The sequence below is a fragment of the Lagenorhynchus albirostris genome, chromosome 19 (genome assembly GCF_949774975.1).
Source record: "Lagenorhynchus albirostris chromosome 19, mLagAlb1.1, whole genome shotgun sequence".
Taxonomy (NCBI): domain Eukaryota; kingdom Metazoa; phylum Chordata; class Mammalia; order Artiodactyla; family Delphinidae; genus Lagenorhynchus; species Lagenorhynchus albirostris.
The window spans coordinates 50,529,991-50,557,343 of record NC_083113.1 but is presented as its reverse complement, the minus strand read 5'-3'; the positions used below and the strand labels follow the sequence as shown (position 1 = coordinate 50,557,343).

Below are 27,353 nucleotides of genomic sequence, written 5' to 3'. Positions count from 1 at the left end.
CCCTTGCAATCCATCAAGCCAAGAGCTACTCAGTGTGTTGCCGTGTGGAATCCCATCTCCAACATGATTGAAAATTTTAAGTCAGAATTACAGAGGGCCTGTTAGTATTGGTTTTCTCCCAAATCACACCCTGACTGGACAGCTGTAGGTGGCTGCTTTTGTTTGTTTGTGCAGCTGAACGTACTGGAGGAGGGTGGAGGGGTGATGGATCGGTTTGACAATAGCAAGTCAGGGCTAACTAGCAGAAGAAAGATCACATATAAGGGAAACAATACAAGTAATCAAGCACAGTGATTCCTCCCTCTACACTAAGGCCAACAACATCCTTATCTGCTGTTACAGTCTAAAATGATGGGTTATTTATCCAGTGCTCACGATGAATAGCGCAAACAGTATGAGCTGTTCCTTTGGGACCACGTGGAGGGGCGAAGAGCAGACCATAGCGCTCACGTGCAGCACTTTCAGGGAGAGATGGTGCTGCCACGTGAGGTTAGATTGCTTACCTGGGGACACAAAATGTAAAGTCATAGGAAAGAAAAGAAAAAGCGCATCTACTGCTCTCTCAACGTTTTTCTGCCACGTTATCTGGAAACCACCGGCAAAAAGACGGATGAGCGGGATGAGATTTCCAGACGTTCATCGTAATGAATCGGGAGCATATTGCTATTTTCACAGTATGTTGAGGCTCCGAGGCACCGAGAGCTGAGCAGCCTCAGAATCAATTCCAAGGGCGCATTCTGGCTTTGCCTTTTATAGCGCTTCTCTCCCTGTGTTAACTGTCGCAGTGGTTGCAGGTGGAGAACAGAGGGAAAGAGCGTGGGACTGCAGGAAGAGTAAAGAGGCTCTGGTGATTTGAATCCAGCTGCAGCTACTACTTATTATCTTTCTGACCGCATGGAAATTACTGAACCCTTCTGAACTTCATCTCTAAGGGGATAACAATATTTACCTTGCAGGCTGAAAAACAGTAACTTCCCCATGTTTCTAGTTATGGTAGATTCTCAAATGTGAGGTCCCTTCATCTCTCCGTGGGAAGCATTTAAAGTCGAGCGAGAGCTCTTAATGCCTGATTTCCACTGTTTTTTCTTGCTCCAAACTACCGCAATTTTGTGCAATTGATTTGCCCATAGTTTTTCAGTTTTTATAGACAAGATCCTACTTGATTTGCATGATAATGGTAGGAAGGGTCATACATCTTTTCAGCGATAAAAAAAAATTTTATTATGCGGAATTTTGAACATGTACAAAAGTAGTCAGAATAATATAATAACACTTTTTATCCCTTGCCCTGCTCCCCAGGCCACCAGCCCATAGCCGATTCTGTCTCATTGTCAGTTACCTCTCCCCTCGGCTTTAAAATCCTTATCCAAAAATGCCACTTTCCCAGTGTCTGAAATAACGATTTATAAATGATCGCTTAGATGCATCAGCTAAGTAGATATTTAAAGGAACCCAATTATAAAATACAGAGGCTACTTCTCCTCAACTTTTGCGTTTTGTAGTTGACTTTTGAGCCTGAAGTGATGGGGAAATGAGAGCCACGGATAGAGAGAGGAGGGATGTACACTTAGTTAATACAAGGCCAAATTCATAGCTGTATTAATTTTAATCTTATTAATAACTGTATAAAATGAATAAAGGGGATGCTAAGGTTTCCCCTGGCCCCTTCACCAGACCGTTGCCAGGAACAACGAGACGGTACATGGGAAAGGTATGAGACGTTTGGAAAGTCCTATCATTTACAACCACTGTTAATAAACCCAAATAATGAGACAATAACAATAAGACACGTTATAGATTATTTCAAACATATCTTGCATACTCTTTTATTATCTTAATGGATTCCAGATAGATATCATCCTTTCAGTCAGAAGTCAAAACATTACCTCGAATCCTTTAACGCTGTCTCCCAGAGCTTCAACAATCCCAGAACATTCAAATCCTGGCACCAGGGGGGTCTTGGGAGGGTTGTCGATATTCCCTTGTCGCACCATCAAGTCAATGAAGTTTAAACCACTGTGAACAGCAAACATGAAAAGAGAAATTCACAATGAGATCCGAAAGAAAGCACTGGCTTGAGTTTTCTTTCCTTCCCATTCCCTGCCTTTGCCCGCTCCCCAATTCCTCTCTCCTTTCTTTTTAAATTTTCTGATGAAACATGCCTAATAGTAATGTTACTTAGCTAGATGTCACCAATAAAGTAAAGCAGTGATCTTTCTAGACAACTAATGCTTTCCCAGCCCTTCAAATGGCAGTTGCAGAGTTCACGCTCTAATTCAAAAGAGAGTCCCTTTGCTCCCACTCAGAGCCTCCTTACTCTTATTTTAAAAGTATGTATTAACCAGCCTGGTCATTAGCTGTTCTAGCAGTTAATCAAGGGTAAAAAATATACTAGGAAGAGGTTATAAGAAGACACATGGAAAGCAGCCAGACAATGGCCATCCGCCATTCTATGAAAAACAGAGAAAAAAGACCTAACCTAAAAGGTCTCAAAACAACCGTCACACCTCAACCATCCCATCGACTTACATGAGCGCCGAGCCATAAACGGTACCCATAATGGTGACTATGAGCCATTAAGAGACCACATTGGGTCCAGCTGCAGGAGGGTGACTGGAAGAATATATGTCAAAGTGATGGACCAATGGGGATGGGAAGACTGGAGGGTTCATTTCAAAAACTTTAGTTACCTCTGGCTGAGAGAAGTCATTAGGTATTTTCTACAAACATATTACTTTTGAAATAAGAAAGTTATCATTAAAATATATCAAAGTCATCGCCTTGGAAAACCACATACTTGATTCTGATGGTGCTACCAATGCTCTGAACTGTTGGATTTTTTTCAAGAGCTACAATTGGGAATTGCGTCTAACACCCGTGAACTAATCAAGTGGGAACACATATCTCACTCAACATGTATTTTTTCCCACCAGCTGTGGTTCTAATGTACTGCCTGTTTTCATAAGCTGCCATCTAAGAAAGACACGGGTTATAGAAACCAAACTCCTCGGTCTGGCCCAAGGCCCGTTAGCGTCCGGCCACAGCTTCCTTTTCAAGTAAGACGCAAACTCTTTCTTAAACACAGGTGGCCCATTTCTTCCTTGGCCTCTTTGGAGCCAAGGAAGCATCTAACTCTACGTACATCCCCTGGTCTCTACTCATCAGTCTCACCCATAAGGAATGGATAAGGGCAAGGAGGATGACTTCCTTGAAAGATGGGTTCAAGAATCATCCCTTCCTTTAGGTTTTTCTGGACACAAATGAGGCAAGATGCACATATTGCCCCATTGAAGTATCTCTAACATGTGCCTTTTCTGAAGGCAGCTGCATGCCTCGTATTTCTTTGCTTCCAGAATACCTGGCATACATTATGCCCACAGCAACACAGTAGGGACTCAAGCAACATCCACTGAATGAAGGAATATTCATGAATATCCAAAAAAATGTGCTGCCAGTTTGAGTACTAACTCCTTTTTTAAAAAATGTATTTATTTTATTTATTTTTGGCTGCGTTGGTTCTTCCTTGCTGCGTGCAGGCTTTCTCTAGTTGCGGCGAGCAGGGGCTATTCTTCATTGTCTTGCGCGGGCTTCTCATTGCGGTGGCTTCTCTTGTTGGCGGAGCACAGGCTGTAGGCGTGCGGGCTTCAGTAGTTGTGGCTCGCGGGCTTAGTTGCTCCGTGGCACGTCGGATCTTCCCGGACCAGGGCTCGAACCGGTTTCCCCTGCATTAGCAGGTGGATTCTTAACCACTGCGCCACCAGGGAAGTCCCTTAACTCCTTTTAAAAAGCGGCCAAGGGATGCTCAGCGTCATGGACACATTCCTGAAATGTATGTGTAGACTTCCAAAGGTCCTGCTTTGATGGTTAATAGTTCTTAGGGTCATTTATTAACCAAAATGTTCTCCAATAATGTGGCCAGTTTTTTAAGAGCTCGGGGAGATCTGGGCACAAATCTCAATTCCATGACTTCTCCTTGTGTAACCTTGGCTCAGTTACTCAACTTCTCTAAGCCTCAATTTCCTTGTCTGTGAAATGGGGGCTATGGTAGCACCCATGCCACAGGGTTGTTAATAAGAGTTAAGCATTAAGAATGGTGCCAAGTACATAGTAAGTACTCAATAATAATATCTGCATCTTCTGTTAAGAAGAAGGCTGACGTGTGAGATACATTTTAGGAAGATTCCCATTACACAAGAGTTACAAATAGTTTCAGAGCTGAAGTGGGAAAACTTCAGGTATCTATAAGCTTCACTTCTGTGAAATAGTCCATTTTCCGACACAATCAAATAAATAAAGCATCGCTGTATAACAATAAAAGGAATTTCTGCGTCCCAAGTCAAACACCCCATCTCATTTCACGCATGTTTCAGCTCACTGTGTTATATCCTCTGTGTGAAAACTTAGGATTTCCCAAGACCCTGATGGAAGAATGCCAGAAGAAATGACTGGACAGTGCCATAAACGCTCCAGCCCCTGGAGAAGGCTGCATCCTAGATGCTTTCTACGCTGCTCCATACGGCGGCCTTCAATCTCCATCCAGCGTGAAGTGGGCCCAGTGATTGTAAACGGGAGCCAGCTACTTGATTCCAGCGAGAAGGGCTAAGACAGACCTTATAAAATCCTGCAGCATCCCATTTTGTCAGTGAGGCATGCAGTGATTCTGTCAGGATCGTGGAGAATGCCAGCCAACTTGAGGACAGAAACATGAAGGAGGTGTATCCCAGGGGACAGAGGACGGGTCATTGTTGTTCATCTCAACACACAGAGGAGGTGAACAGTTGTTAATGAAGTACCCTTATGTGTTGCATCAGACCTGTTTCATGGTGCCTGCCCACACACCTCCTCCTGATATGGACCTATCCAGCATTTACTGAGGGTTCAATTCGTGGCAGAAACCGTGCTAAACACTTCCCTTTTGTTATTTAAGACTCAATGACACTCCTACGAGGTGTGAACTATCATATCCATTTTTTAGATGAGGAAACTTAGACTCAACAAGATTAAGTTACTTGTGTAAGGTCGCATCTTTAGAAACTGTCCAAGTCAGGATCCGAATCAAAGCCAAGCCTAGAAACTGAGCCCTCACAGATGACGCCCTACTCCGTCTCTAAGGAAACTTCAGCCATGCCCTTGACGAAGGGGCACATCCAAGGGACCAGGTTTATGACTTCTTGTCTCTTTGCCCACTGATTGACCCAGTGGTGGACCCAATGTTGGAGGAGTGGCCATTCACAATCTAAGCAGGAGCCCATTCAGTATAAAGTAAATGAGCTGGCCTGAGAACTGGACGTTCTCTCAAAAACTATGAATTGGGAAACATGCATCAGGAGAAAAACTTAGTACCAGAAAGGATGTCAAAAAAATAGAACTGAGCTGGGTCACAGAGCCAACCTAACAGGCTATACCAGGGTGAGTTATACACACCTCACTGCTGAGTTATCAAGGATGGAAGGGTTCAGTCTCTACATGTGGTGAAACCCAGCCCCACATGCCTCCCGCCCTCAGATATCCAAGAGTTCCCTTGATGCTTCACGCATGTCTTCATAATAGGTTATATGTATGGTCTCTGTCTCATGAAACCAAAATACAAATGAAAACAAATACCATAATCAATAACCCTAAATCACCCACTGGACAGCCATTACTGACCTCATTTTTTTTCCTTTTTCAAACAAAACCAGCAACATTGTTTCGAGATAATAAGTTCTTTGCCCAAGGCCACACAGACAATGAATGGTGAACCCATGAACTTAAACTTGGGTCTATCAAACACGTTTTTTCTCGGAACACAACAGGAAAACACAGGGGCACATCAAGCCATACATCATCATAATTATAGTGTCCAGTATTCGCTAAGATAATTTTATTTTTCACCTGGAAATTTTGAGGGGGTAGCAATGACTATGCCTGATGACTCAGGCCCATATCAGGGGTAATTGTCAAATGTCTCTCTTACCTAATTTTTACATGGCTCTTAAACATTTGAGAGCATTGCAAAAAGAAATACTGCTGCGAAGCGCTTGATGTAATGGTCTTCTAAGTGATCCTATGTCTCTCAAATATTGGTATAATTATAAAAATAAGGCTGTTTTGTTTCCCTCCCACACTAAATTATTAGTCAAATAATAGGCTTAAAGGGTTATTACTGAGCCTTAGCATCCTGAAGGAATGAAGGCCGAGGTATGAGAAAGGGACCCTGAAAAACTCAAAACACAGAATGAGGAATGAGGGAGGTACAGGGAAATTTGGAAGCAGTCTCTTTAAAAAATAACTCTTTCATTTGCATAGCATAGTGCAGTTTATAATGTGCTTTTATACACATCTCATTAAACCTTGTAACAATCCTAGAAAGGCAAGAAGTGCAGATATTATTATTCCCATTAGATAGATGTGAATGTTGAGCCTCAAATAAGAAAGCTGGCTATGCCAAAGACAACACAATCAGTCCATGGCAGAGCTGAGACTTGAATCAAGATCTTCAAGCTCCTTGCTTATCTTATACCCCGTGACACCATGAAATCTGCAACGCAAGTAAATTCAGTGTGACTAAAATCAGTAATGTCAAGAATCAGGGGCAAGAAGACTAAGAGAAAAATGGTGGAAGGAAACAGATGCAGGGTGCGTGGGTTCCACTTCCTGCACTGCCATCAGTGCGCTGCGGGACCTTGGCTCCGTCTGTGAAGCCCACTCCCCCCCGGCCCCACCCCAGCTCTCACACTCTGTTTGCTTGGTGGTTCTTTATCCTGTGGGCTCTGCTTCAAATATTATCAAAATCAAAGCTGAGGTAGAGAGGAAGAGATGCTTGGTGGTCTTGGTAAAAGACACTGACTTGGGATGCTCAGATTCTATCTAGAAGCTGAAGGAAGGCAAGCTAGCCTTGGCATCTGTACTTTGTTTTCTATTATCTATGAAGTGATGGATGTCAACCCTGTAAAGTCTCATGGGAGATGTCTAGCTATTTTCATTTTATGTTCTACTAGACTCAACAAATGTTGCTTACTTGATGATGATGCTACAGGTTGGGTATTAAGGTATGGACCATTTTCATCTCCATTTTGTTCAGGAGGATGGTTAAGCCTAAAGAAGATATAGTACCTTGTACAAGGCCCTATTGTAGGTACCAGAACTGGGGTACAAGCCCTTTTTATATGGCTTCAAAGTTTGAGTTTCTGACCACTAGGCTGTCATTCTGTTACCTATAAACCATGGTAGGCTGCTGTGTATTCTTGTCCCCAAAGCTCTGGTTTGAGCTCTGTTAATTTCCATTGGATATGCTAATAATATCAAAGAAGACATAATTTATTTCTTTTTTTATTGAAGGATAGTTGATTTACAATGTTTCAGGTAGACAGTAAAGTGATTCAGTTATGCATATACATATATATATTCTTTTTCAGATTCGTTTCCATTATAGGTGGGTCCTTGTTGTTTATTTTATATACAGTAGTGTGTCTTTGTTAATCCTAAGTTCCTAAATTTATCCCTCCACCACCCTTTCCCCTTTGGTAACCATAAGTTTGTTTTCTATGTTAGTGAGTCTATTTCTGTTTTATAAATAAGTTCAGTTGTGTCAATTTTTTTTGGATTCCACATATAAGTGATATAATATGGTATTTGTCTTTCTCTTACTGACTTACTTCACTTAGTATGATAATCTCTAGGTCCATCCATGTTGCTGCAAATGGCATGATTTCATTCTTTTTTATGGCTGAGTAGTATTCCATTGTATGTATGTGTATGTGTATGCATATATATGTATATATGTATCTTCTTTATCCATTCATCTGTTGATGGACATTTAGGCTGCTTCCATGTCTTGGCTATTGTAAACAGTGCTGCTGTGAACATAGGGGTTCATGTATCTTCTCGAATTATAGCTTTGTCTGGATATATGCCCAAGAGTGGGGTTGCAGGATCATATGGCAACTCTGTTTTTAGTTTTTTGAGGAACCTCCCTACTGTCATCCATAGTGGCTGCCCCAATTTACATTCCCACCAACAGTGTAGGACGGCTCCCTTTTCTCTATACCAGCATTTATTGTTTGTAAACTTTTTAATGGTGCCATTCTGACCAGTGAGAGGCGATACCTCATTGTGGGTTTGATTTGCATTTTGTTACTAATAAGCGATGTTGAGCATCTTTCCATGTGCCTGTTGGTCACCTGTATGTCTTCTTTGGAGAAATGTCTATTTAGGTCTTCTGCCCATTTTTTGATTGGGTTGTTTTTTTGATATTGGGCCGTATGAGCTGTTGGTATATTTTGGAAATCAATCCCTTGTCGGTTGCATCATTTGCAAATATTTTCTCCCAGTCTGTAGATTGTCTTTTCGTTTTGTTCATGGTTTCCTTTGCTGTGCAAAAGCTTATAAATTATGTCTTAAAGGAGACCACTAAGTGGATGACAGAGGAATCAGCCCAGTTATAGTTTATTAATTTTCCAATTTGAGATAAAGTTGGCCCAGTGAAGGATTTAGCAAAGAAGAGGCAAGTAGATATGGAGAAGGTCCCCTTTTATTTTCCAGGTGAAAGGAAGGCAGGGGTGGCTCATGGGAAAGGATTTTAGATCTCTTGCCGTCTTGTTCCTCCCTCAGATCATCAGTATCCTCAGCATGGACCACAGGAATCCAAACACTCAGACCATTACACGAAGAACTGTATGATGAAAACCTTCCTCTTCCGGAAGACTGCTTCTTTACTGATGCAGCTCAATAGAGCCCAATCATATATTTCAATTTCACACTCAATAGAAATCCCTAATCTTGCCCCATCATTGGTTCAATTGGGAGGTACATGGCCAAAGAAACAACCTTCAGTAACCCACTGTTTTACTTACTGAAGGGATATTGTTGAACCCAATATTTGTTAAAATACACATTCTCTTCTTTATGAAGACAGGGAATTTTTCCTCAAATTTCAGCACAAAGGTTGTTTGTGTGGCTCTTACAGGCCCAGTGCAGTGTAGAAACTGATTATATTTCTTTCTTTGCATTGGCTACTAGGAAGCTCTGAACCAAATTTGTAGCACCCCTCCCCACACACTGCAGAGCTTTCTGGCATTCATTCTCTATGTTATCCTAACACTCAACTTCATCTTAACTTTCTGAATGCTTTGGAGTTCCCATTAAAATAAATCTTAAACTCTATTAGATTCGATCTCAAACTTGACTGTGCATCAGAATTCGCAGGAGTACTTGTAAACGCACAGATTACTGGGCCCCATCCCTGCGTTCCTGACTAAGTAGGTCTATGGGGGAGGTCCAAGAATTGTATTTCTTTCTTTCTTTTTTTAAAAATTAATTAATTAATTAATTTGGCTGTGTTAGGTCTTCATTGCTGCACGTGGGCTTTCTCTAGTTGCGGCAAGCAGGGGCCACTCTTCGTTGTGGTGCACGGGCTTTTCTTTGCAGCAGCTTCTCTTGTTGCAGAGCACAGGCTCTAGGTGTGCAGACTTGCATAGTTGTGGCACACAGGCTCAGTAGCTGTGGCTCGCGGGCTCTAGAGCGCAGGCTCAGTAGTTGTGGCGCACGGGCTTAGCTGCTCTGTGGCATGTGGGATCTTCCCAGACCAGGGCTCGAACCCGTGTCCCCTGCATTGGCAGGTGGATCCTTAACCACTGCACCACCAGGGAAGCCCCAGAATTTGCATTTCTAACAGATCTCCAGGTGCTGCTGCTCCTGGTCTGGGAAGCACACTTAGAGAATCGCTGCTCTATCTATTTCTTTTTAAGCTATTTCAAGCTGTCTTTGGAATGAGACAAGGTAAAAATTAATAGATGATGATTAAATAGATAAGAAAATGAAAAGCTCTCTCATCCTCTAGGGCAGTTGAATTTTTTGATCCTAGTCCAAAGAATTATATTTACTCATGTTAAATGTGGTCTTATTAGATTAGATTCATCATTCTGATTTGTCTGGCTCTTTCTTGGATCCTAATTCTTTCATCCAAAAAAATTGGCTTTTCCTCCTGGATTTGTGTCCTCTGAAAATGCAGTTATCATGCCATTGATTTTTATGTCTAAATTGCTGATTAAAATATCGGATAGCAAAGTCATTCCCTCCACTGCGCACCTCATCTCATCTCTTCTCGCTACTCCAACCATCACTCCAGCAATTCTCCCATCTCTTCTACATCATCACTGCTCCGGCCTCCACTACATGAAAGCTAATCAAAACGTGGTCCATGCACGGATGCCGGTCTTTGAACTAGTCGCTGTTGGTCGGGAGAAGATGTGTACGGAAGTTGAGAATAAGCATTCAGAAACTTTTAGAAGATTTTGACAGAGTAATTTTGTTTATTGAAGTTAATCATTTAAAAAAAATGTTGGATAGGCTGTCACGTTCCAGGTTACTAAGGGTGTTTGTGAAGCTCACAAAAGATGTCATGGAGGGAATTCAAGACGTAGGACTAGCTGACATTTTTAAGTTTCTTTAAATCATGACCTCTATGATTCTCTGAAACATCTCCAAGATACTTTGAATTCATGTTAAACAAATACTGTATTAAGACCGTGAGCCTCACTCTGTGAGCGACGGCAGTCAGTACCCTCCCCCAGCGGCAATAACTGCGGACCACGTGGGTACAGGCTGACCAAGCTTCAAGAATAATCATTTTCTGGATGCATGTCAGGATCATCGTGGTGATATATATATTTTAAACGTGTACATCCTGGCTCTAGCTTTGAGAGTCTGTTTCACCCAAGCACACATTCTCACGTGCCATCAGCACTGAGAAAAATTGCTCTAAGTAGCCCCAAATCAGCTGTTTCCAGAAAGAAGACTGTTCAAGAAGAAATGGACCCTTTCTGAGACCGGTTCTCATATAGGGCTTTGTGATGGGTGGGGCGGGGGGGCCCAAGAAGCTAGTAGAATCTCTAGAAATCCCCATTCTAATTTCTCAAGTGATGGGGCATGGGGAGAAAGGACTTATTGGTGGTGAGTCATTGTAGTAGATAACATGTATGTGGTGCACGCTGTGTATCAGGCATGGTGTTCAGTGTTTTATGAGTGTGTTATTTAATTTTTCCAACAACCATAACAAGGCAAAGAGATACACGACGTTACCTACATTTCACAGAGAACAAAACGGAGGCACACTGAGGTTTACAAAGCCAAGGGATGAAAGCAAGTGATGTCTCCAGAGGCTACTGCCCTTTGCTTTTCTTCTGAGAGAGCATCACTCAGTTTTCCCAGTTACAAAGAGGGGACTTCTCGACTCATCTGTCACATTGAGCACTTACTATATCCCAAGCAGACACTTAGTATTGGATACCCACAGTTAACAGGGGGTTCAGTTTCTCATGGGGAAACAGAATCATGAAAGCTGCTCACAATGCGGCGTGATGAGTGGTTTTACAGAAGTGTAGCCAGAGAGCTCACCCGGTCACCCGGAGATGGGCTCACAGACAAGATAACCACGGAGTCAAAACAGTGAGCCCCGGAAAGGCTTTCCCAAAGAACTGTTAGCTTTGCTGACACCCTCTGCAGTCACCAAAGCTAAATTTAAAGCCTTCGTTTTTGCTTGCTGGCTCCTCCTCGCGTGGGTAGCTTCCTCTCCCTGAACCTAAGTTTCCTCATCTCAAAAATGGGTTAGTAGGAGGCTTCCCTGGTGGCGCAGTGGTTGAGAGTCCGCCTGCCGATGCAGGGAGCGCGGGTTCGTGCCCCTGTCTGGGAAGATCCCATGTGCCGTGGGGCGGCTGGGCCCGTGAGCCATGGCCACAGAGCCTGCGCGTCTGGAGCCTGTGCTCCGCAACGGGAGAGGCCACAGCAGTGGAAGGCCCGCGTACCGCAAAAAAAAAAAACAAAAAAACCCAAAAAACCACATCGGTAATATTTCAAACATGGAACAAAGTGACCAAGGAGATACACTGAGAATCTAAATATCAAGAGCCGTTTTCAACAGAAACAGAAAAGCACGGCATGAATGGGTTCAAAACAAGCTGTCCAAGACTGACCCCTTGATTTCTGGACCTGGAGTTATTCATTTACTCTCAGCCTCTCCTGGGGGCACAGCAGGTATTTATTCCTAAGAAGGTTCCTAAGAAGGTTCTTGAAAAGGTTAAAATCTCTGTGGTCCAGGTTAGATGTTGACGGAGTCATTGACTTCAAACAGATGCCTGGCAGTGACTGGTTGTGTAGAACATTCAAACTAATTTAATTTAAATTCAACAGACCTTCCATGATTTGGGACTTGGCTCAGGACAACAGTGACAGTGTTACAACAGTGACAATGACATCTCTGGTTCCCAAGAGTTCAGAGATCAACGAAATAAATGACTTCACAGTATGACAATTCCCTAACAGGCAGTGGGACACGGGTCACAACTAGCACAGGGAGGGCAGTTACTAACTCGCTTTGCAGGAGTCATGGAGGTTCCACAGCTAAGTGTCACTTAGGCATGGCTGCGCCCTTTGCTTCCATTCTCCCAAGCTCTCCAGCCTCATCCCACCTCTCCATGAGGGGAGAAAGCATTATGAGACAGTGCAAAGCGCTTACTGCTTGACTTCTCACTGGAGCCCCAGAGGGGCAGGGTTCCCACAGAGAAACAGTCCATTTTTGCTATAACATGACAGCTATCTCCTAAGTCATTGCTGCTGATAAAAACTATGCTTCCTAAAACAGTTGTTTCAGTGGGAAAACGAATAAGGTAGACTACAGCAACATTGTCCAAAGAATATTCTGCAGTGATGGAAATGTTCTGTATCTGCTCTGTCCAATATGGCAGCCACTAGCCATGTGTGGTTACTGAACACTTGAAGTGTGGCTAGTGTGGGTGAGGAACTGAACTTTTAATTTTACTTAATTAGTATTTAAATTTAATTAGCCTTTATTAGAGAAATGTGAATCAAACCTACCATGAGGTACCACCTCACAGCAGTCAGAAGGGCCATCGTTAAAAAGTCTACAAATAGCAAATGCTGGAGAGGGTGTGGAGAAAAGGGAACCCTCCTACACTGTAGGTGGGAATGTAAATTGGTGCAGCCACTATGGAGAACAGTCCGGAGGTTCCTTAAAAAACTAAAAATAGGGCTTCCCTGGTGGCGCAGTGGTTGAGAGTCCGCCTGCCGATGCAGGGGACATGGGTTCGTGCCCCGGTCCGGAAGGATCCCACATGCCGCGGAGCGGGTGGGCCCGTGAGCCATGGCTGCTGAGCCTGCGCGTCCGGAGCCTGTGCTCCACAACGGAAGAGGCCACAACAGTGAGAGGCCCATGTACTGCAAAAAAAAAACACCTAGAAATAGAGTTACCATATGATCCAGCAATCCCACTCCTGGGCATGTGTCCAGAAAAGATGAAACTCAAATTCAAAAAGATACACGCACCCCAATATTCACAGCAGCACTATTTACAATAGCCAAGACATGGAAGCAACCTAAATGTCCATTGACAGATGAATGGATAAAGAAGATGTGGTACATATATACCATGGAATAATACTCAGACATAAAAAAGAATGAAATAATGCCATTTGCAGCAACATGGAAGCAACTAGAGATTATCACACTAAGTGAAGACAGAAAGAGAAAGACAAATACCATATGATGTCACTTATATGTGGAATCTAAAACATGACACAAATGAACTTATTAATGAAACAGAAACAGACTCACAGACATAGAGAACAGACTTGTGGTTACCAAAGGGGAAAGGGGGTGGGGGAGGGATAAATTAGGAGTTTGGAATTAGCAGATACAAACTACTATATATGAAATAGATGAATAACAAGGTCCTACTGTATAGCTCGGGGAACTATATTCAATATCCTGTAATAAACCATAAAGGAAAAGAATGAAAAATAATATGTATATGTAAAACTGAATCACTTTGCTGTACGTCAGAAACTAACACAACGTTGTAAAGCAACTCTACTTCAACAAAAAAAATTAATTAGCCTAAGAAGGAGGCAGTAGCACAGTCACTGCCCTGCTGTCTTCCTCATGGACTGTGTGCAATTCCAAAGCAGAGAGTTTGCCTTAAAATCTATTTCTTCCACGTTCTCTGCTTAGCCCAGGGTATATTCTAGCCTTGCCAAGGATGATTCCTCCACTGAAGGTGTAAGTAGGAAAACACCAAGGAGCGATTCAAGCTCTTTCCTTCCTTCTGCTAGAGGGAATGTTGGTTGGCAGCCTTGTCGTGTAGCAAGGGGAAAGCCGGGAAGAACAAAGACCTGCTTGATTGCTGTGCTTTGGGAAGAGCAAATATTTATCCCGGAACATAAAAGAATAGATGTGAAAGGTGAGCAAAGATAGATGCAAAAGACAAGAGATAGCAAGGGCAGGGCTTGAGAATCTGGGAGAGTTTCAAGAGCACAGGGAGAGAGTCTGGAGGGGGCAGGAGGCAGCGAGCGGATCTAAACGGGAAGAGAAGTTTTTCTCCGTAGCACGGATGCATCCAGCTTTGGTGTTTTCTAAAGGACTCAACAGAATTTGACCGTGCTTCTCAGTTATACTGGAAACTGGGTTTCTATTCAAGGGTGAATCATACCAGCTAAATCTAGGATACAAAAGGAAAAAAGAATAGGAAAAGGAACAAAAAATGTTAAAAGAGCAAAAAGAAGAAGTCAAGTGTCCCATAAACGCTGTTGGCTGAGGGCAGAGATGTGGACTCAGTGGGTAAGGGGGTGCAAATTGCCTTTGCTCGTTATTTCCTAGGAAGGAGCAGTCCCAGGGGCATGGGACGTCTCCTCTGCGGGCAGACAGAAACGTTCTCCAGGATCTGAAAGCAGAAAGTGCTGTCTTTGGGAAGGTGGGCATGTTTTTAGCTGCATTATGCATCCTGGGTTCTGGCTGCAGAAACGTTGAGTCAGAGTTTAGTACAGAGTCCCCAGTTGGAACAGTTTTCTTCAGTTTAGCTGGAGGATACAGAGAATCCAATTACGAAATCATTCAGACCAATGATAGGAACAGTGGGTTTAATAGCTCCCCATTAGCTGATTGAACTCTGTGTAGCATAGATAAATGAAAAGCAATTCTTTCTGATCTTAGACAGGGATCTTTTTATTTGTTTAAGTCTGTTACTTGACGGATTGTCTGTTTTAAGAAGCAGGTATGTCTGCACTGGGAGGAAGGGCAGGAGGCTTTGTAGAGGGCAGTTTGAAAGTTTCATCAGAGTTTACTGTAGAATTTAGAGTGTCTGAGCCCCACTATGTATCTATTTGGATGAAGAGCAGATACGCCTTCTGGGGGAAAGAGAAAAACTCATCCTAAGGGTAATCTGAGTTGGAGAACAGAAGCCTAGATGAAGAAGCCTGTGGCAATGCAAGAGGAAGGTTTGACTCTGACTGTGGTATTTGGTCCAACTCAGATTGCCCTTCAACTTCAGGGGCTTGTGTCTAGGACTGAGCAGTGAAGAGTGGGAGTGAAGTTTGATTTCAGCAAACCCTGGCTGAAATCCCAGCTCCCTTTGTCTTATGAGATGCGTGATCTTTAGCAAGTTCCCTTATTTCTCTGATCCTTTCCCTTCATCTGGAAAATGTTTGGTATCATAGAAATTTCTACAGAACGCTTAATATGGTGCCCACGGCACATAGAAATCACTCAGTAAAGGTCATTATGATAATAATGATGATAAATGATTAATGACAAGAGTGTCATCATTATTAGCTCCAAACAGGAGGAGGATTAATACAGAAGGTAGCATATGCTGCTTTATAACCTGTATTGGGTGGAAAGGGGACCACAGCCTAAGCAGAGAACCAGGCTCCACCTGGGTTGGAGAAGAAACAGGGAAACATGCTGGGCGGCTTTGGTCTATGGGGAGGGAGCCAGAACTGTGCTTCTGAGCATCCAAGCTACGCCCCCTAAGAAACCCCTGCAACTATCTGGGAGGTGTTGAAGGTGGGGGGCCTGATACCTACAAAGGAAGGTGGGAACAGAGTCACGGACATACTGTTTTAAAAGGGGCTTTTTTTTCCCCAATAGCTTGAAATACTTATTCATTTACTTTCCAGTTTTATTGAGCTGTAATTGACACACTGTATTAAGTTAAGGTGTACAGCATGATTTGATGTGTGGGTATCTTACACAAGGATTACCACCATATGTTTAGTTTAGTGAAATATTGTTTGAACACCCAGGGTGGCAGGGCCTGGCATCCCCAGGTGTACCAGCATCACAGGAACACTTGAGTTCAGGTGCTCTTGGAATAACCATCCTCAGAAGCAGCACACCAGGTTCTCTCCAAGAGCCCTAGCCTCCGGTCCCCGATGGAGCCGCACGGCAATTCGGAGGAAATTACAGAGCATCTTGAGAAGTCAGAGGCCCACATTTCCCAGCCTCGGGAAAGTAGTTATTAGAGGGTTCAGAAAGTGATCTCTAGGGGCTTCCCTGGTGGCGCAGTGGTCGAGAATCCGCCTGCCAATGCAGGGGACACGGGTTCGAGCTCTGATCCGGGAAGATCCCACATGTCGCGGAGCAACTAAGCCCGTGCGCCGCAACTACTGAGCCTGTGCTCAAGAGACTGTGAGCCACAACTACTGAGCCCGTGTGCCACAGCTACTGAAGCCCGTGTGCCTAGAGCCCGTGCTCCGCCAAAAGAGAAGCCACTGCAATGAGAAGCCCGCACACCGCTACGAAGAGTAGCCACCGCTCACTGCAACTAGAGAGAGCCCGTGTGTAGCAGTGAAGACCCAATGCAGCCAAAAATAAATAAATAATTTTTTTTTTTAAGTGATCTCTAGTTTCAAGAGAACAGACTGTGTCTAGGAGAAGTAAAACTCTCCAAAAACATAGCTCCTTTGGTATTCTTTCAAGTCCCCACTCAAAGACGTGTGTGCTGGAGAGATGTAGACTTCTGTCAGAGAAAGCTGAGACGGCAGAGGGGAGGCTGAAGGCACGCTGGCGTGGACGGGCCACTGTTTGTATTAGGAACGCCACATTTACAAGTGACACTGCCGCTGCTGCCAGAAGGTACACCAACGATTTGGGGAAAGTCAGTAACATGGGGCTGGCCAAAAAGTTTGTTCGGGCTTTGCCATAAGATGGTACAGAAAAACCCGAACGAACTTTTTGGGCAACCCAGTATATTCAGTCGTTCCCCCAAACACTGATTGAGCGCCTACTGTTACCCAAGCCCCAGGCTTGGTGTTCATCACTTAAATGAGAACAGAGAGAGTTTCTGGAATGTCCAAGATGACCAGAGATTTTAAAGATGATGGGCCTCAAAGTTGAAAATATTATATATGTTATTTAATACGATTCAGTAACTTGGTGCTGAGAGATGTAAAGTCCCGAGACAGGGAATGGAGCTGCCTTCTCCAGTCCCCTGCCTGATTCTTCACTTTTCCTGGGTGAAGAAGCATCTTCTATCCCCCATGATGACTGCCATTTTGATCAGTCCAGTGTGTCTCTTATCTGTGCTGTCTGATAACTGCCCTCCATTCCATTTAGAGTATCTACCCCACCCCCACCCCGAACACACACACACACACACACACACACACACACACGCTTCATGAGCTCCTGGTGGGGCTGTCAATCATGAGGCTCCATTCTTCTAGGTCAGAATAGAACAGAATGGGGCACAAATGTGGCCAATCACAGCACCTCACTCCCTTGGGCCAAACAGAGAGAGGGACGTCCAGGGGCTGGTATGTGATTCATGAAGGGCCAATCAGATTCCTTCCTTGATATATGAAAATTGGGAGAAGAAAGTTCTCGTTGCAATGGGGCTTGCTAACCTTGCAGAAGGCAGCTGGGGCGAAAGGCCACCATCTTTCCAAGTCTCAAGAAGGTAGCTCATTGCAGTAGGAGCACATGAAGCTAACAGATGAGGAGAGAGAAGATAAAAGATGGAAGGGTCAGGAAAGGGGAGAGCCTAGAAGTCCAGGGACAAGTTCATCATGACAGTCACCAAGGCTGAAATGAAGGAAAGAGAGGTCAGAGCAAAAGGGACTGGTCTTCTTTTTGAAGGTCCCTAAGCTTGGCCCAGCTTCTGGAACACAGTAGGAGCACGATACATTTGGGTTCCATTTCCTCTCTTGTTCCTTCAGGAGTTCATCTGGATCTTCTTGTTTACGTCATGCCATGGTGGCACGTTCTTTCCAGGCTACTTTTGATGTTAGAGTCTTGTACCCTTCAGGGAAGACATGTGGAATCTGAATAGGGACTCCATCCAGAAAACTTTATGACACATGGAGGGACTTTCTAATGTCCTATTTTTTTGCATCTCCTCCTTACCACACCATTAATATATATTAAACATACACTATATGACAAGGACTTCATTCATTCAACAAATATTAAATATGCCAGCATCACTGCTAAATACTTTAGACATGATCTCTCTTTTGATCCTGACACACATAAAATTATCCCGTAAGGACTATAATTATACCCATGTTACAGATAAGCAAACTGAGGTTTCAAATGAGTAAGTCATTTTCCCAAGTTTATAGAGATTGCTAAAATGATCAGATTCAGGACTTGAATCCACATCTGCTTCACTTCAAACATTAACTCTTTCATAGCCAAAAGCATCCTGCCTCCCATCCAGTTGGGGTGTCTTTTCAGTGCCAGTCCAAGAAATGAATCACTATCATTCCTTTCACAGAAGATAATTACCCTGCAGTGGGCTCTGGGGACTACAGGTGTTTGGAGAAGTCAGGAGTAAGAGGACCCCGTGCTTTAACTTGCCAAGGGGGTTCTGTCTGGGGAACCACTGACTCTCATGTTCCTGCCCCCAGGACAGTGCTGGGGAAGAGGCTCAGGCTGAGAGATCGAGGGTCACTGACAGATGGAGACTGAGGACAGGAGCTCACTGCAGGCTGTCATCAAGAAAATATCACATTTAAAGATGAAACAGCCCCTTTCACTGGAGCATCTATTTTGTCTCTTGGGCCTTCAAACATTACATTTACTCATTTTAATACCAGGGCTCCAACAATGTTCTGTGTGAGATCACACACAGAGGAATCAACCTAATTTGAGATTACACGCCCACTGCCCTTTCCTAGGAAGAGCGTCTTCTTGTTTCTAATTAAACGTTTTCTTCTATGACAAATGTCAAGATGCCAAAAAAGATCCCTATGAAGAATAAGAAGTGGCAGGAACTTGGGGTCACGGGGGCGCTATTCCCCGTGTCTGGGTGAGCTTTGTTGTTGGCGCTGAATGTCAGTGATTTGCCCAAAGGTCGTGGGATTTGGGGCTCTTCTGGATGAGTGTGAACAAAACTCCAGAGGCTGGGCTGTTTTGCACGCCCAGCTATCAGAGAAATCTGTGCTGCTACCCCCAAATGAGTGTGCGCAGAGCTGGTGTTAGGGTAGCAATACATCAGTCCAAATCCATTCCCAGCCCTGGGCATAAGACTCAAAAGCCAGCACCCTAGTCCCTGCTGCCCACGTAGTTTGGTGGGAGATTATCAAGACAGGGAATGGGAGGATGGGGTCGTGTCCCAGTTCTATCTTTTGCAGCCCCGGTAACAGAGGAAGGAAAATAACTTTTACTGAGTGCCCACTGTGTGCAAGGAGCAGTGAGAACTTTCACAGCCTCTCAGCCAGTCTTCATAACAATACCAAAAAGAGGGTGTTCTTACCAACGTGAGGATACGCACAAGGTGAAGGTGCTGTCTGCCTACCATCACACAGCCATGGTGAGGTAGGGTTAGAGTAAGAACTCAGATCTGTTGTAGCCTCTCACTCTTTCCACTTCATCTCTGAGTGCCTTTTTCTTAGCAAGTAAAGATGATAAACTCATGGGTGAGCGGCAGATGAAAAATGACAAGGGTGATAGGCTTCATTGCTCCAAAGGTGCTGCCGGTGGAGGGTGGAGTGAGCTTGGGTATCAGTCATCACTCCCTGTGCCCATCATGAGCCACTGCCATTGGCTTCTGTCTAATTAAGATCAGGCTGCTGTTTATGGGAACCTGCTCTATGTCAGATGTCCTGTAAGATGTTCTACATTTCCTTTTTGAATGAAATAGAAGACACACTGATTCTGGGCTTCCTTTCTTCCTCGAATTGCTGGGGAGACAGGACGTCCATTCCGTTATTGCATCAAGAGCAAACCTTGTCACCATCACCAGCCCTCTCCAGGGAGGACAAGATAATGGGAAAAGGCAAACTTTTTGAATAAGAAAGACCCCAGAAGGAGCATCTCTACCTCCTCATCACCAAACAGGGCTCAGTGTGACTCAGAACACTTTATTCCAATCTCTCGGCCATAGTGGCTCCTGGCTCCAGTCTTAAGACCCTCCAAGCAATTTCTCAGTTTGACAAACATCTGTGTCACTTAACCTCATACACTCCACTTCTTTATTTGAATAAACTCAGGGAAGATCATATTGGCCATATTTCATTGGATTGGCCTTGTCAGGGAGACTTTAATGCTGTGTTGTTTGGTGACATCCTGCACTCAAGTTGCCAATGTAGCCATAGCCCAATGGAGGCCACAGGGGCAGAGGAAGGAACTCAGTGTCTTGAGTGATGATTATATCGAATCAGCACGGGTGTTCTGGGTCAACAGCCATAGCAATGTGATCCGAGCTGGATTCCAAAAGCATCCCAGACCACGGAAATGGACAGAAAGTGAATGTGGTTCAGAAGCACAATGGCCACTTTGGGAGACAAGGTGGCACCATGCAATTTTGAGTCTCATCAGCTGTACTTCAGATCAGTCAAATGCATCCATGGTTCTTTCTCTGTATTTCCCATTCCGGTCTTTGTGTCTGTCTGCCTCTCTCTGTGTCTTGGTCTTTCATTGTCTCTGTGTCCATTGTGCCTTTGTCAATGTGTCTCTCTGATAATCAGACTCCCACATGTAAAGAGTCCAGGAACAAGACAGACTTGGATTTTTATACTGCTCATCCACTTAAGAGTTTGTGATCTTAACTTGTCTCCGAATGTCAGTTTCCCCATTATTAAAATGGAGATCGTAACATTGACCTTGTTGAGTTGCCATGAGGATAAAATGAAACAAAGAGTGTATAGCAGGCAGTTCAGTTGCTGGCTCCTAACAAGTGCCCAATAGCTATGAGTTCCCTCCCCGTCTCCAGTGCACTTTACCCTCATGATATATTACGATCCTCCCAATCTGCTGGCTTTCCTCTAGCGTGGCCTGCCCTCGGCCCATTTTCAGACCAGCCAATGGAGCCATTGGCTGATGGCTGCAACTATTTTTCATGCAGTTGGTCTCATTCCAGCAGTTTCACGTGGCCTCTTGCTGTAAATCAGTCTGGGAAAATAAATGTCCCCAGTCCATTAGTGCCTTTCCACCACAAGCCAATTTGAGCCACAAAACAGGCCAGCTTCTTAATGGCCACTTAAATACATTCCTGCAGCCCAGTCTGGAGACTCTCAGCCTCGAATCCCACCAGCTCCTGTCCAAAAGAACCTCCACTGTTACAAGACTGCTGGCAGCAAAGGCATAGACCAGACCCTTAACACCTGCGGGGGGCAGGGCAGGGGAGACCACAAACCCTGGTTTGCCTAGAACGGTTCCAGTTTGTCCCTGCTATCCCAGAGTAATTATTAGCAGTGTTCCTTTCACTCTCCAAAGAGTGCTGGTCTGAATGATAGCGACTATAAAAGGTATCTATGGAAACCAAGTATAATAATTTATAGTAATAATAATAATGTCTAGCATCCATTGATCACTTGCTGTGTGCCACACATCACCATAAAGGTCCGGATGCACCGTGGGCTCATTGTGACTCAGCAGAAACCCCCTTACAGCACTCTGAAGGGAGGTGCTATTATTATCTCCATTGTATAGAGCAGGAAGCTGAAGTTTAGAGCAGTAGGCGACACGGTCAAGGTCAACCAGTGTAGAGGGCGCGGGTTGTGCCTCACTCAGATCCCTTTTACTGGGCAGTGCACCCATCCTCCGGCGGCTGGGCGAGCTGGCTGCTCAGAGCTCAGAGCAGTCCCCGTCCCCTCTTCCATGGGGAACAGAGGCTCCACATCCCCCCTTGGAAAGCAGCCCAGAGCCCAGAACTGACTGATGACAGGGGCTGGGGGGGGGGGGGGGGCGGGTGTGGCCCAGAAGGCTTCCCCCATTGCTACAAGGTCAGATTGACTCTATGGTACAACTCATGCTCCAGAACCCCTGGTGGGATCCAACTGAGACCCAGCTCTTGCTTGGCTACTTCCCCAGCCCCATCCTTCTTCCCTTGCTCCCAGTCTCCCGAGAGCACCTCTTACATCAACCACTTCAAAAAGCATCCCTGTCCCAGGCTCTGCCTCCAGGGGACCAGTCCTAGGATAGCCAGTTAGCAGGTGGCTGAGCTGGGACTCATGTCTAGGAAGGTCTCACTCTTCATCACTAAGCAGATGTGATATAACACTGCCTATATTATACATCTCCAAGTCATCAAGTCTCCAAGAAATATGTCATACAGGCATAGATACGATAACAGTCACAACGACTACCGTTTACTTAGTGCCAACTTTGGGCCTCTTTCCTGCATCTGATCCTCTCAACACCATAATGTTCATTTTAGTATCCCCATTTTGCAGTTGAGGCACAAAAATCTTGGAGAAGTTGAGAGAGATGCTCACCGAGGTTACACGGATACATCTTTCTCCAAAGGCCAGGCACTTTTTCCCCTCGGCCAGTTAAATCGCTTGCTGTGTAAATTGTTCCCTGAATGGTAGATGAAACAGATTCCCCATTAAAGTTGATGCTCTGGCAACAATTTAGATGGAAGACTGGGCTATCCCTCCCACCCTGCACACCCCGCAGTGGTTCTTCCTGAGCTGCGTTTGACCATCAAGCCTCCACTTTGGGGGGAAAGCCGTATTACTCTGGGAATGGCCAGAGAATGTCTCCTTAAGCCAGACATAAACAGATCAAAGGAGCCATATTCACTGAAGAAAGGAGAGAAAGCAAGCTTATGTGCCAAAGGTCCGGAGAAGTAAATTACATATCTTGTGGCTTTTCCAGAGAGGGAGACAAAATAGAATAAAAGGAAAACAGCAGAGCTTTAAGGAGAAACAAACCAGGATTCAAATCCTATCTCTACTACCTGTGTGATGTTTTAGCAAATTACTGAACATCTCCAGGCCTCAGTTTGCTCTACCATAATACCTACTGCACTAGACCACAGATGAGAGGGGTAAATGAGATAAAATATGTATTTCCCCCTGCCTCTTCTCTTCCATTTCCATAAAATTTATACAGTAACCAACTTGGACCCTCATTCCAGGTCTGAATACTACTAGTTCAGATAAACTATGGTTTATTCTCTAGCAAAAAGCATATCCTATTTGATGATAAAAGGTTTACATTAAAAATAGAGAATGAGAGAGAGAGAGGGAGAACAGATAAGAGGGAAACCTTCATCCAGGAGGCGATCAGCTGATTCATAAAACTACAGAATGAGTCTTCCTGGCTCCAAGGCTAAACTTACAGTCAATGGGCATCTTTGGCCAGCCAATCCTAACCTAGTGGAGAAAGAAGGGCCCAGCGGGCAATCCTCACAAACCGATTCCAGCCCCACCTTGCAAAACCGATTATCTCTGCTTCCAGCTTGGGGAAATGAAAATCAATCTGGGCCTTTGCAATACTGTATTCCAAATCCGCCCCCTCACCCCCCATGGCTGGCTAGCTTTCTGAACAACTGGGGTGGGGGATCTGCAGTGATTCCATTGTGTGTGTGTGTGTGTGTGTGTGTGTGTGTGTGTGTGTGTGTGTGTGTGTACGGCTCCAGTGAAAAACAGGCTTCAGTGTCTGGCTTTGAAAATCAGTCTCCCGGCCTTCATCTTGACATTTATTATTTCCAAACGCTTCAGATCCTCTCAGCATTTATGCAGTAAGTGAAAGGCTGGAGAACCCAGACCTATTTGCCCTGCAGATGACAATCTCTTCTCTTAAAAAGTAGCTTCAACATTTTCACTCTCTGAAAATACACTCTGACAAAGAGTCCTAGAACCCAGTCCTCAATTTGAGGAGGGTCATAAATTACACACACACACACACACACACACACACACACAGTATTTTTGATAGGTGGTTTAGGAAGGAGAATGATCAGTACACAGTTTTAATGTTACTAGATAGACATTCTTCCACCAGCAAGTGAAGAAAAATAATGACTCAACAATCCCCCTCCAGGCGTCTTTCCTCCATCCATTCATCCAGCAGTAACTTAGTCATTCAGCAAGAGCTTATTCAGGATATACTGGGTGCCAAGCTCTGCGCTGGGCACTGGGAATTTATTGGTGAGCAGGGCAGGGGTAAGCTCTGCCTTCTGGGGTCAGCCAGCTTGGTTCAGCAAGAGTTAACAGAACAGAACTGTATAGGATCCCCCAGTTGGCCAGAGCTTTGTCCCCTGCCCTGAATTTCCCAGGGAGAGGCCCCTGTGTTTAGAGTCAAACATGACCAGCCCCATATGTGATGAGTGAGCCAGAGAGCAGCGACCGCCTCTCTCCAGCCTCCTTCCAGTCTGGCGAATGAAACCTGCGTCTGCTCTCGAAGCGGCAAAGGGGAGGGGAAGCTCCTTTGCCTTTTTCTTGCCTCTAGATTGCTCCCAGATTCTGAGTTTGGGGGTCTCACCTGGGAACCGGTGAGCTGGCTGCTGCTTTTAGGGAGCAGTGTCTGTTGGGGGCTTTAAAAAACCGCGATGGGAAGGGGTGGGCCCATCTCACTCAAGAGTAGTGGTCCAGTGAACCCTCTGGGATGAGCCCTCCCTCCCCAGAATTCCAAGGAAATGACCATATAGTAACAGCACAAGAGAGGCTTAAACACTCCAGGAGGAATCCCAGCCGGTTCGGGGGGTGGGGGGAGGGGGAAGGGAGAAGGGAGGCGGCAGTCTGAGGTTCCCTGGGGAGGAGTGGGGAATAGAAGGGTACTCAGATTGCTGAGCTCCTCCTGAGATGGCAGCAGGAGTTAGGAGCAGATTCAGTTGTTTTGTTTGTTTGTGTTTTTCCTCTTCAGAGAAACACAGAAGATGCCTGTGGGGAAAGAGGGGGGATGAAGTAGCAGTCTTGGCCTCAGGCCTCACGGGGCTGAGACGCTGGGTACCTAGGATGCTTCCCAGTTCCTTTGCCCATATCAGACCGCAAGGACGGGAGTGTGCAGCTGTGAGGAGGAAGGACGCATTTCCCCAGCCCCGCACTTCGTCCCCAGCCCCACCAGGACAATAGCATAGAGGCTGAAAAGGTCCAGTATCAAATCCTGGCCATGCCACTTAGTGGTGGCCGAATGATCTTGGGCAAATCACTCTCCGAGCCCTGGTTGCCGCACCTGTAATGGGGGACAATGATGGTGCCTAACTCACTGGGTCCCAGGAAGTATTAAATAAGATCGCACACATAAAACTCTAAAAAACGAAAGCTCGTACACAGTAAGCCGACGGTTATTTTTTAAGCATGTTATCGTCAAACCCCCTCTCCTGGCAGCTGAGCTGTCCTACCCCACGGAGAGCTCCCGCGGCGCAATCTTCCAGACCCTGAGCGCTGGGCGCCACATCGACCCTTCCCCTCTCACAGGCTCCTCCGGTCACCCCTAGATCCGGCTCGGGGAGGGCGAGGGCCGCCTCTCAACATCCTCCCCAGCATCAGCTGGCCCAGGGCCTCGGGGAGGCTCTGAGACCCGGGTGAGGGCGCGGAGGGGGGTGTCCACGGAGGCTCTCCCCCCACCTGCTCCCCGGAGCACTGAGCGCGCAAAGAGAGAAAAAGAGAAAGGCGCGGATACTGGACCAGGCTTTGACGCGGATCTTGAGCTCTCCGTCCTGCGGCTCGGGCATGGCCTTCCTGGTGACCCGCAGCTTGTTGAGCCCCCCGAAGCCGGCCAGCACCACGGCGCGCATCTCCTGGGCGTCCCCGAGGCGGTGAGAGCCGCCGCCGCCCTCCGCCGGCTCCTTGACTGCCTCTTTCTCGATCATTTGCTCCGTCTCCTCCGCTTTCTCCACGCCTTCCTTGGCCATGGCGCGCGGGGGCGCGGGGCGCACGGGCTGCAGCGGCTGAGGCGCGGGGGGCTCGGGGCTCTTCTCCCGCGGGTTCCTCCTGTTGAATGTGGGATGCTCAGCGGTGCAATGGCTGCAGCCTCTGCGAGCAGCGCCGCGGTCCACAGCCTCCGCCGTAATCCTCCCAAGAGCCGCGCCACTGTCCGCCCCACCTCGCTCCCCACCGCTCTTCCCTGCCCGATCAAAGCCTCAACTCCAGTTTCTCAACCAGTGTCAAATCAAGCTCTTGATCGTAGACCCAGAGTCCAGATTTGCCCCAAACTCGTGAGTTAAACATGCAGAGAGGACGCCTTGTCCTCCGCTGTGGGCTCAATACTTCATTATATACGGTGCAGGTTGGGCGCCTTGAAATGGACAGAGATGAATGTCTGAGTCTGGAGGATGCCTCCCCGCCCCGAGATTGCCTCCTCTCCCACCGACATGCGGGAGCGGGCGGGATAGACTGGAAATGGTGCTTTTTCCCAAACCATCAGTCCCAGCTAGAAGAGAGGAGAGGTTCTGGAAGCTGGAAACTAGAAATCCCTCTCGCTGCCCCGAGGAGTCCAAATCCAGGGTCTTCGCACTCAGGACCTCCAGAGTTATCGCGGATGCTCTTTACAGCATCGCCAGGAGCATCTTCTGATGGCTAATTCTCACTACTCGCACCATTTGGGGCCGTTAAAGAGGCTCCAAAAAGAACCAGAAAGCGGTCCTGTTCTTGATTTGACCTCCCCCCCCCCCGAGAAGATCAGATCAGTGTGCACCCCTCTGCAACACAGTCGTGTACACACACACACACACGTGTGTGTGCGTGCCCATGCGCAGCAATAACTGGCTTTTTGTCTTTTGTTATCAAGGCCTTTGAAAAAGAGCTCACGGGAAAATCTTAGATTTTTTTTTTTTAAGGAAAAAAGATGGGGGATTGCCTTACGGCAGTTTAAGGAAAGATGCAGTTGAGGAATGATAGGTGTATATTCTAGTTACTGTGCAACCACAGCCAGCCTTGGGATCTTGGATGACTCATTCAGTCTTTCAAGCCTCAGCTTCCTCATCCATAAAATGGGTGCATTAATTTTGTTTATTTGCAGTGTGCTAAATGCTGGGCTGGACATGACTTTCGATAACTCATGGTCCTTACCTTAGAGGAGCTCATTCTCAGAGTGTGAGGCAGGGAGGACACAGTCAACAAATCGACAGGACACAATGAATAGTGTCAGTGCCTCTTCTCCCTCGGCCTCTCTGCTTTAATGCCCTGGCCTTCTATTCCTCAAAAAGAGTATTAGGTTCCCTCCTACCCGCTGTTGTCCCCAAGCCTGGAATGTATGTCCCACCTCCTTGTGTTAATTCTTAGTTCACTCTCAACTCAAGCACCCATTCCTAGTGAGAAGCTCCCCAACCCCAGAGTACGTTGGCTGTCCTGTATGGTAAACTCTCATGACAGTTTGTAACAAACTTTTATATGATTACCTGTTAATGT

The 27,353-nt window shown here is 45.7% G+C and overlaps 1 protein-coding gene across 1 annotated transcript in view; it reads right to left on the bottom strand.

Moving 5' to 3' along the window:
* VAT1L (vesicle amine transport 1 like) overlaps positions 1-25,858 on the bottom strand; it is a 143,195-nt gene extending 117,337 nt beyond the window's left edge. The window contains exons 1-2 of the mRNA XM_060131673.1: positions 25,632-25,858; positions 1,887-2,016 (exon numbers count right to left, since the gene is read on the bottom strand). Coding sequence (XP_059987656.1) covers positions 1,887-2,016; positions 25,632-25,858 — 357 coding nt within the window. The remainder of the gene's footprint in view (positions 1-1,886; positions 2,017-25,631) is intronic.
* Positions 25,859-27,353: the final 1,495 nt, after the last annotated feature.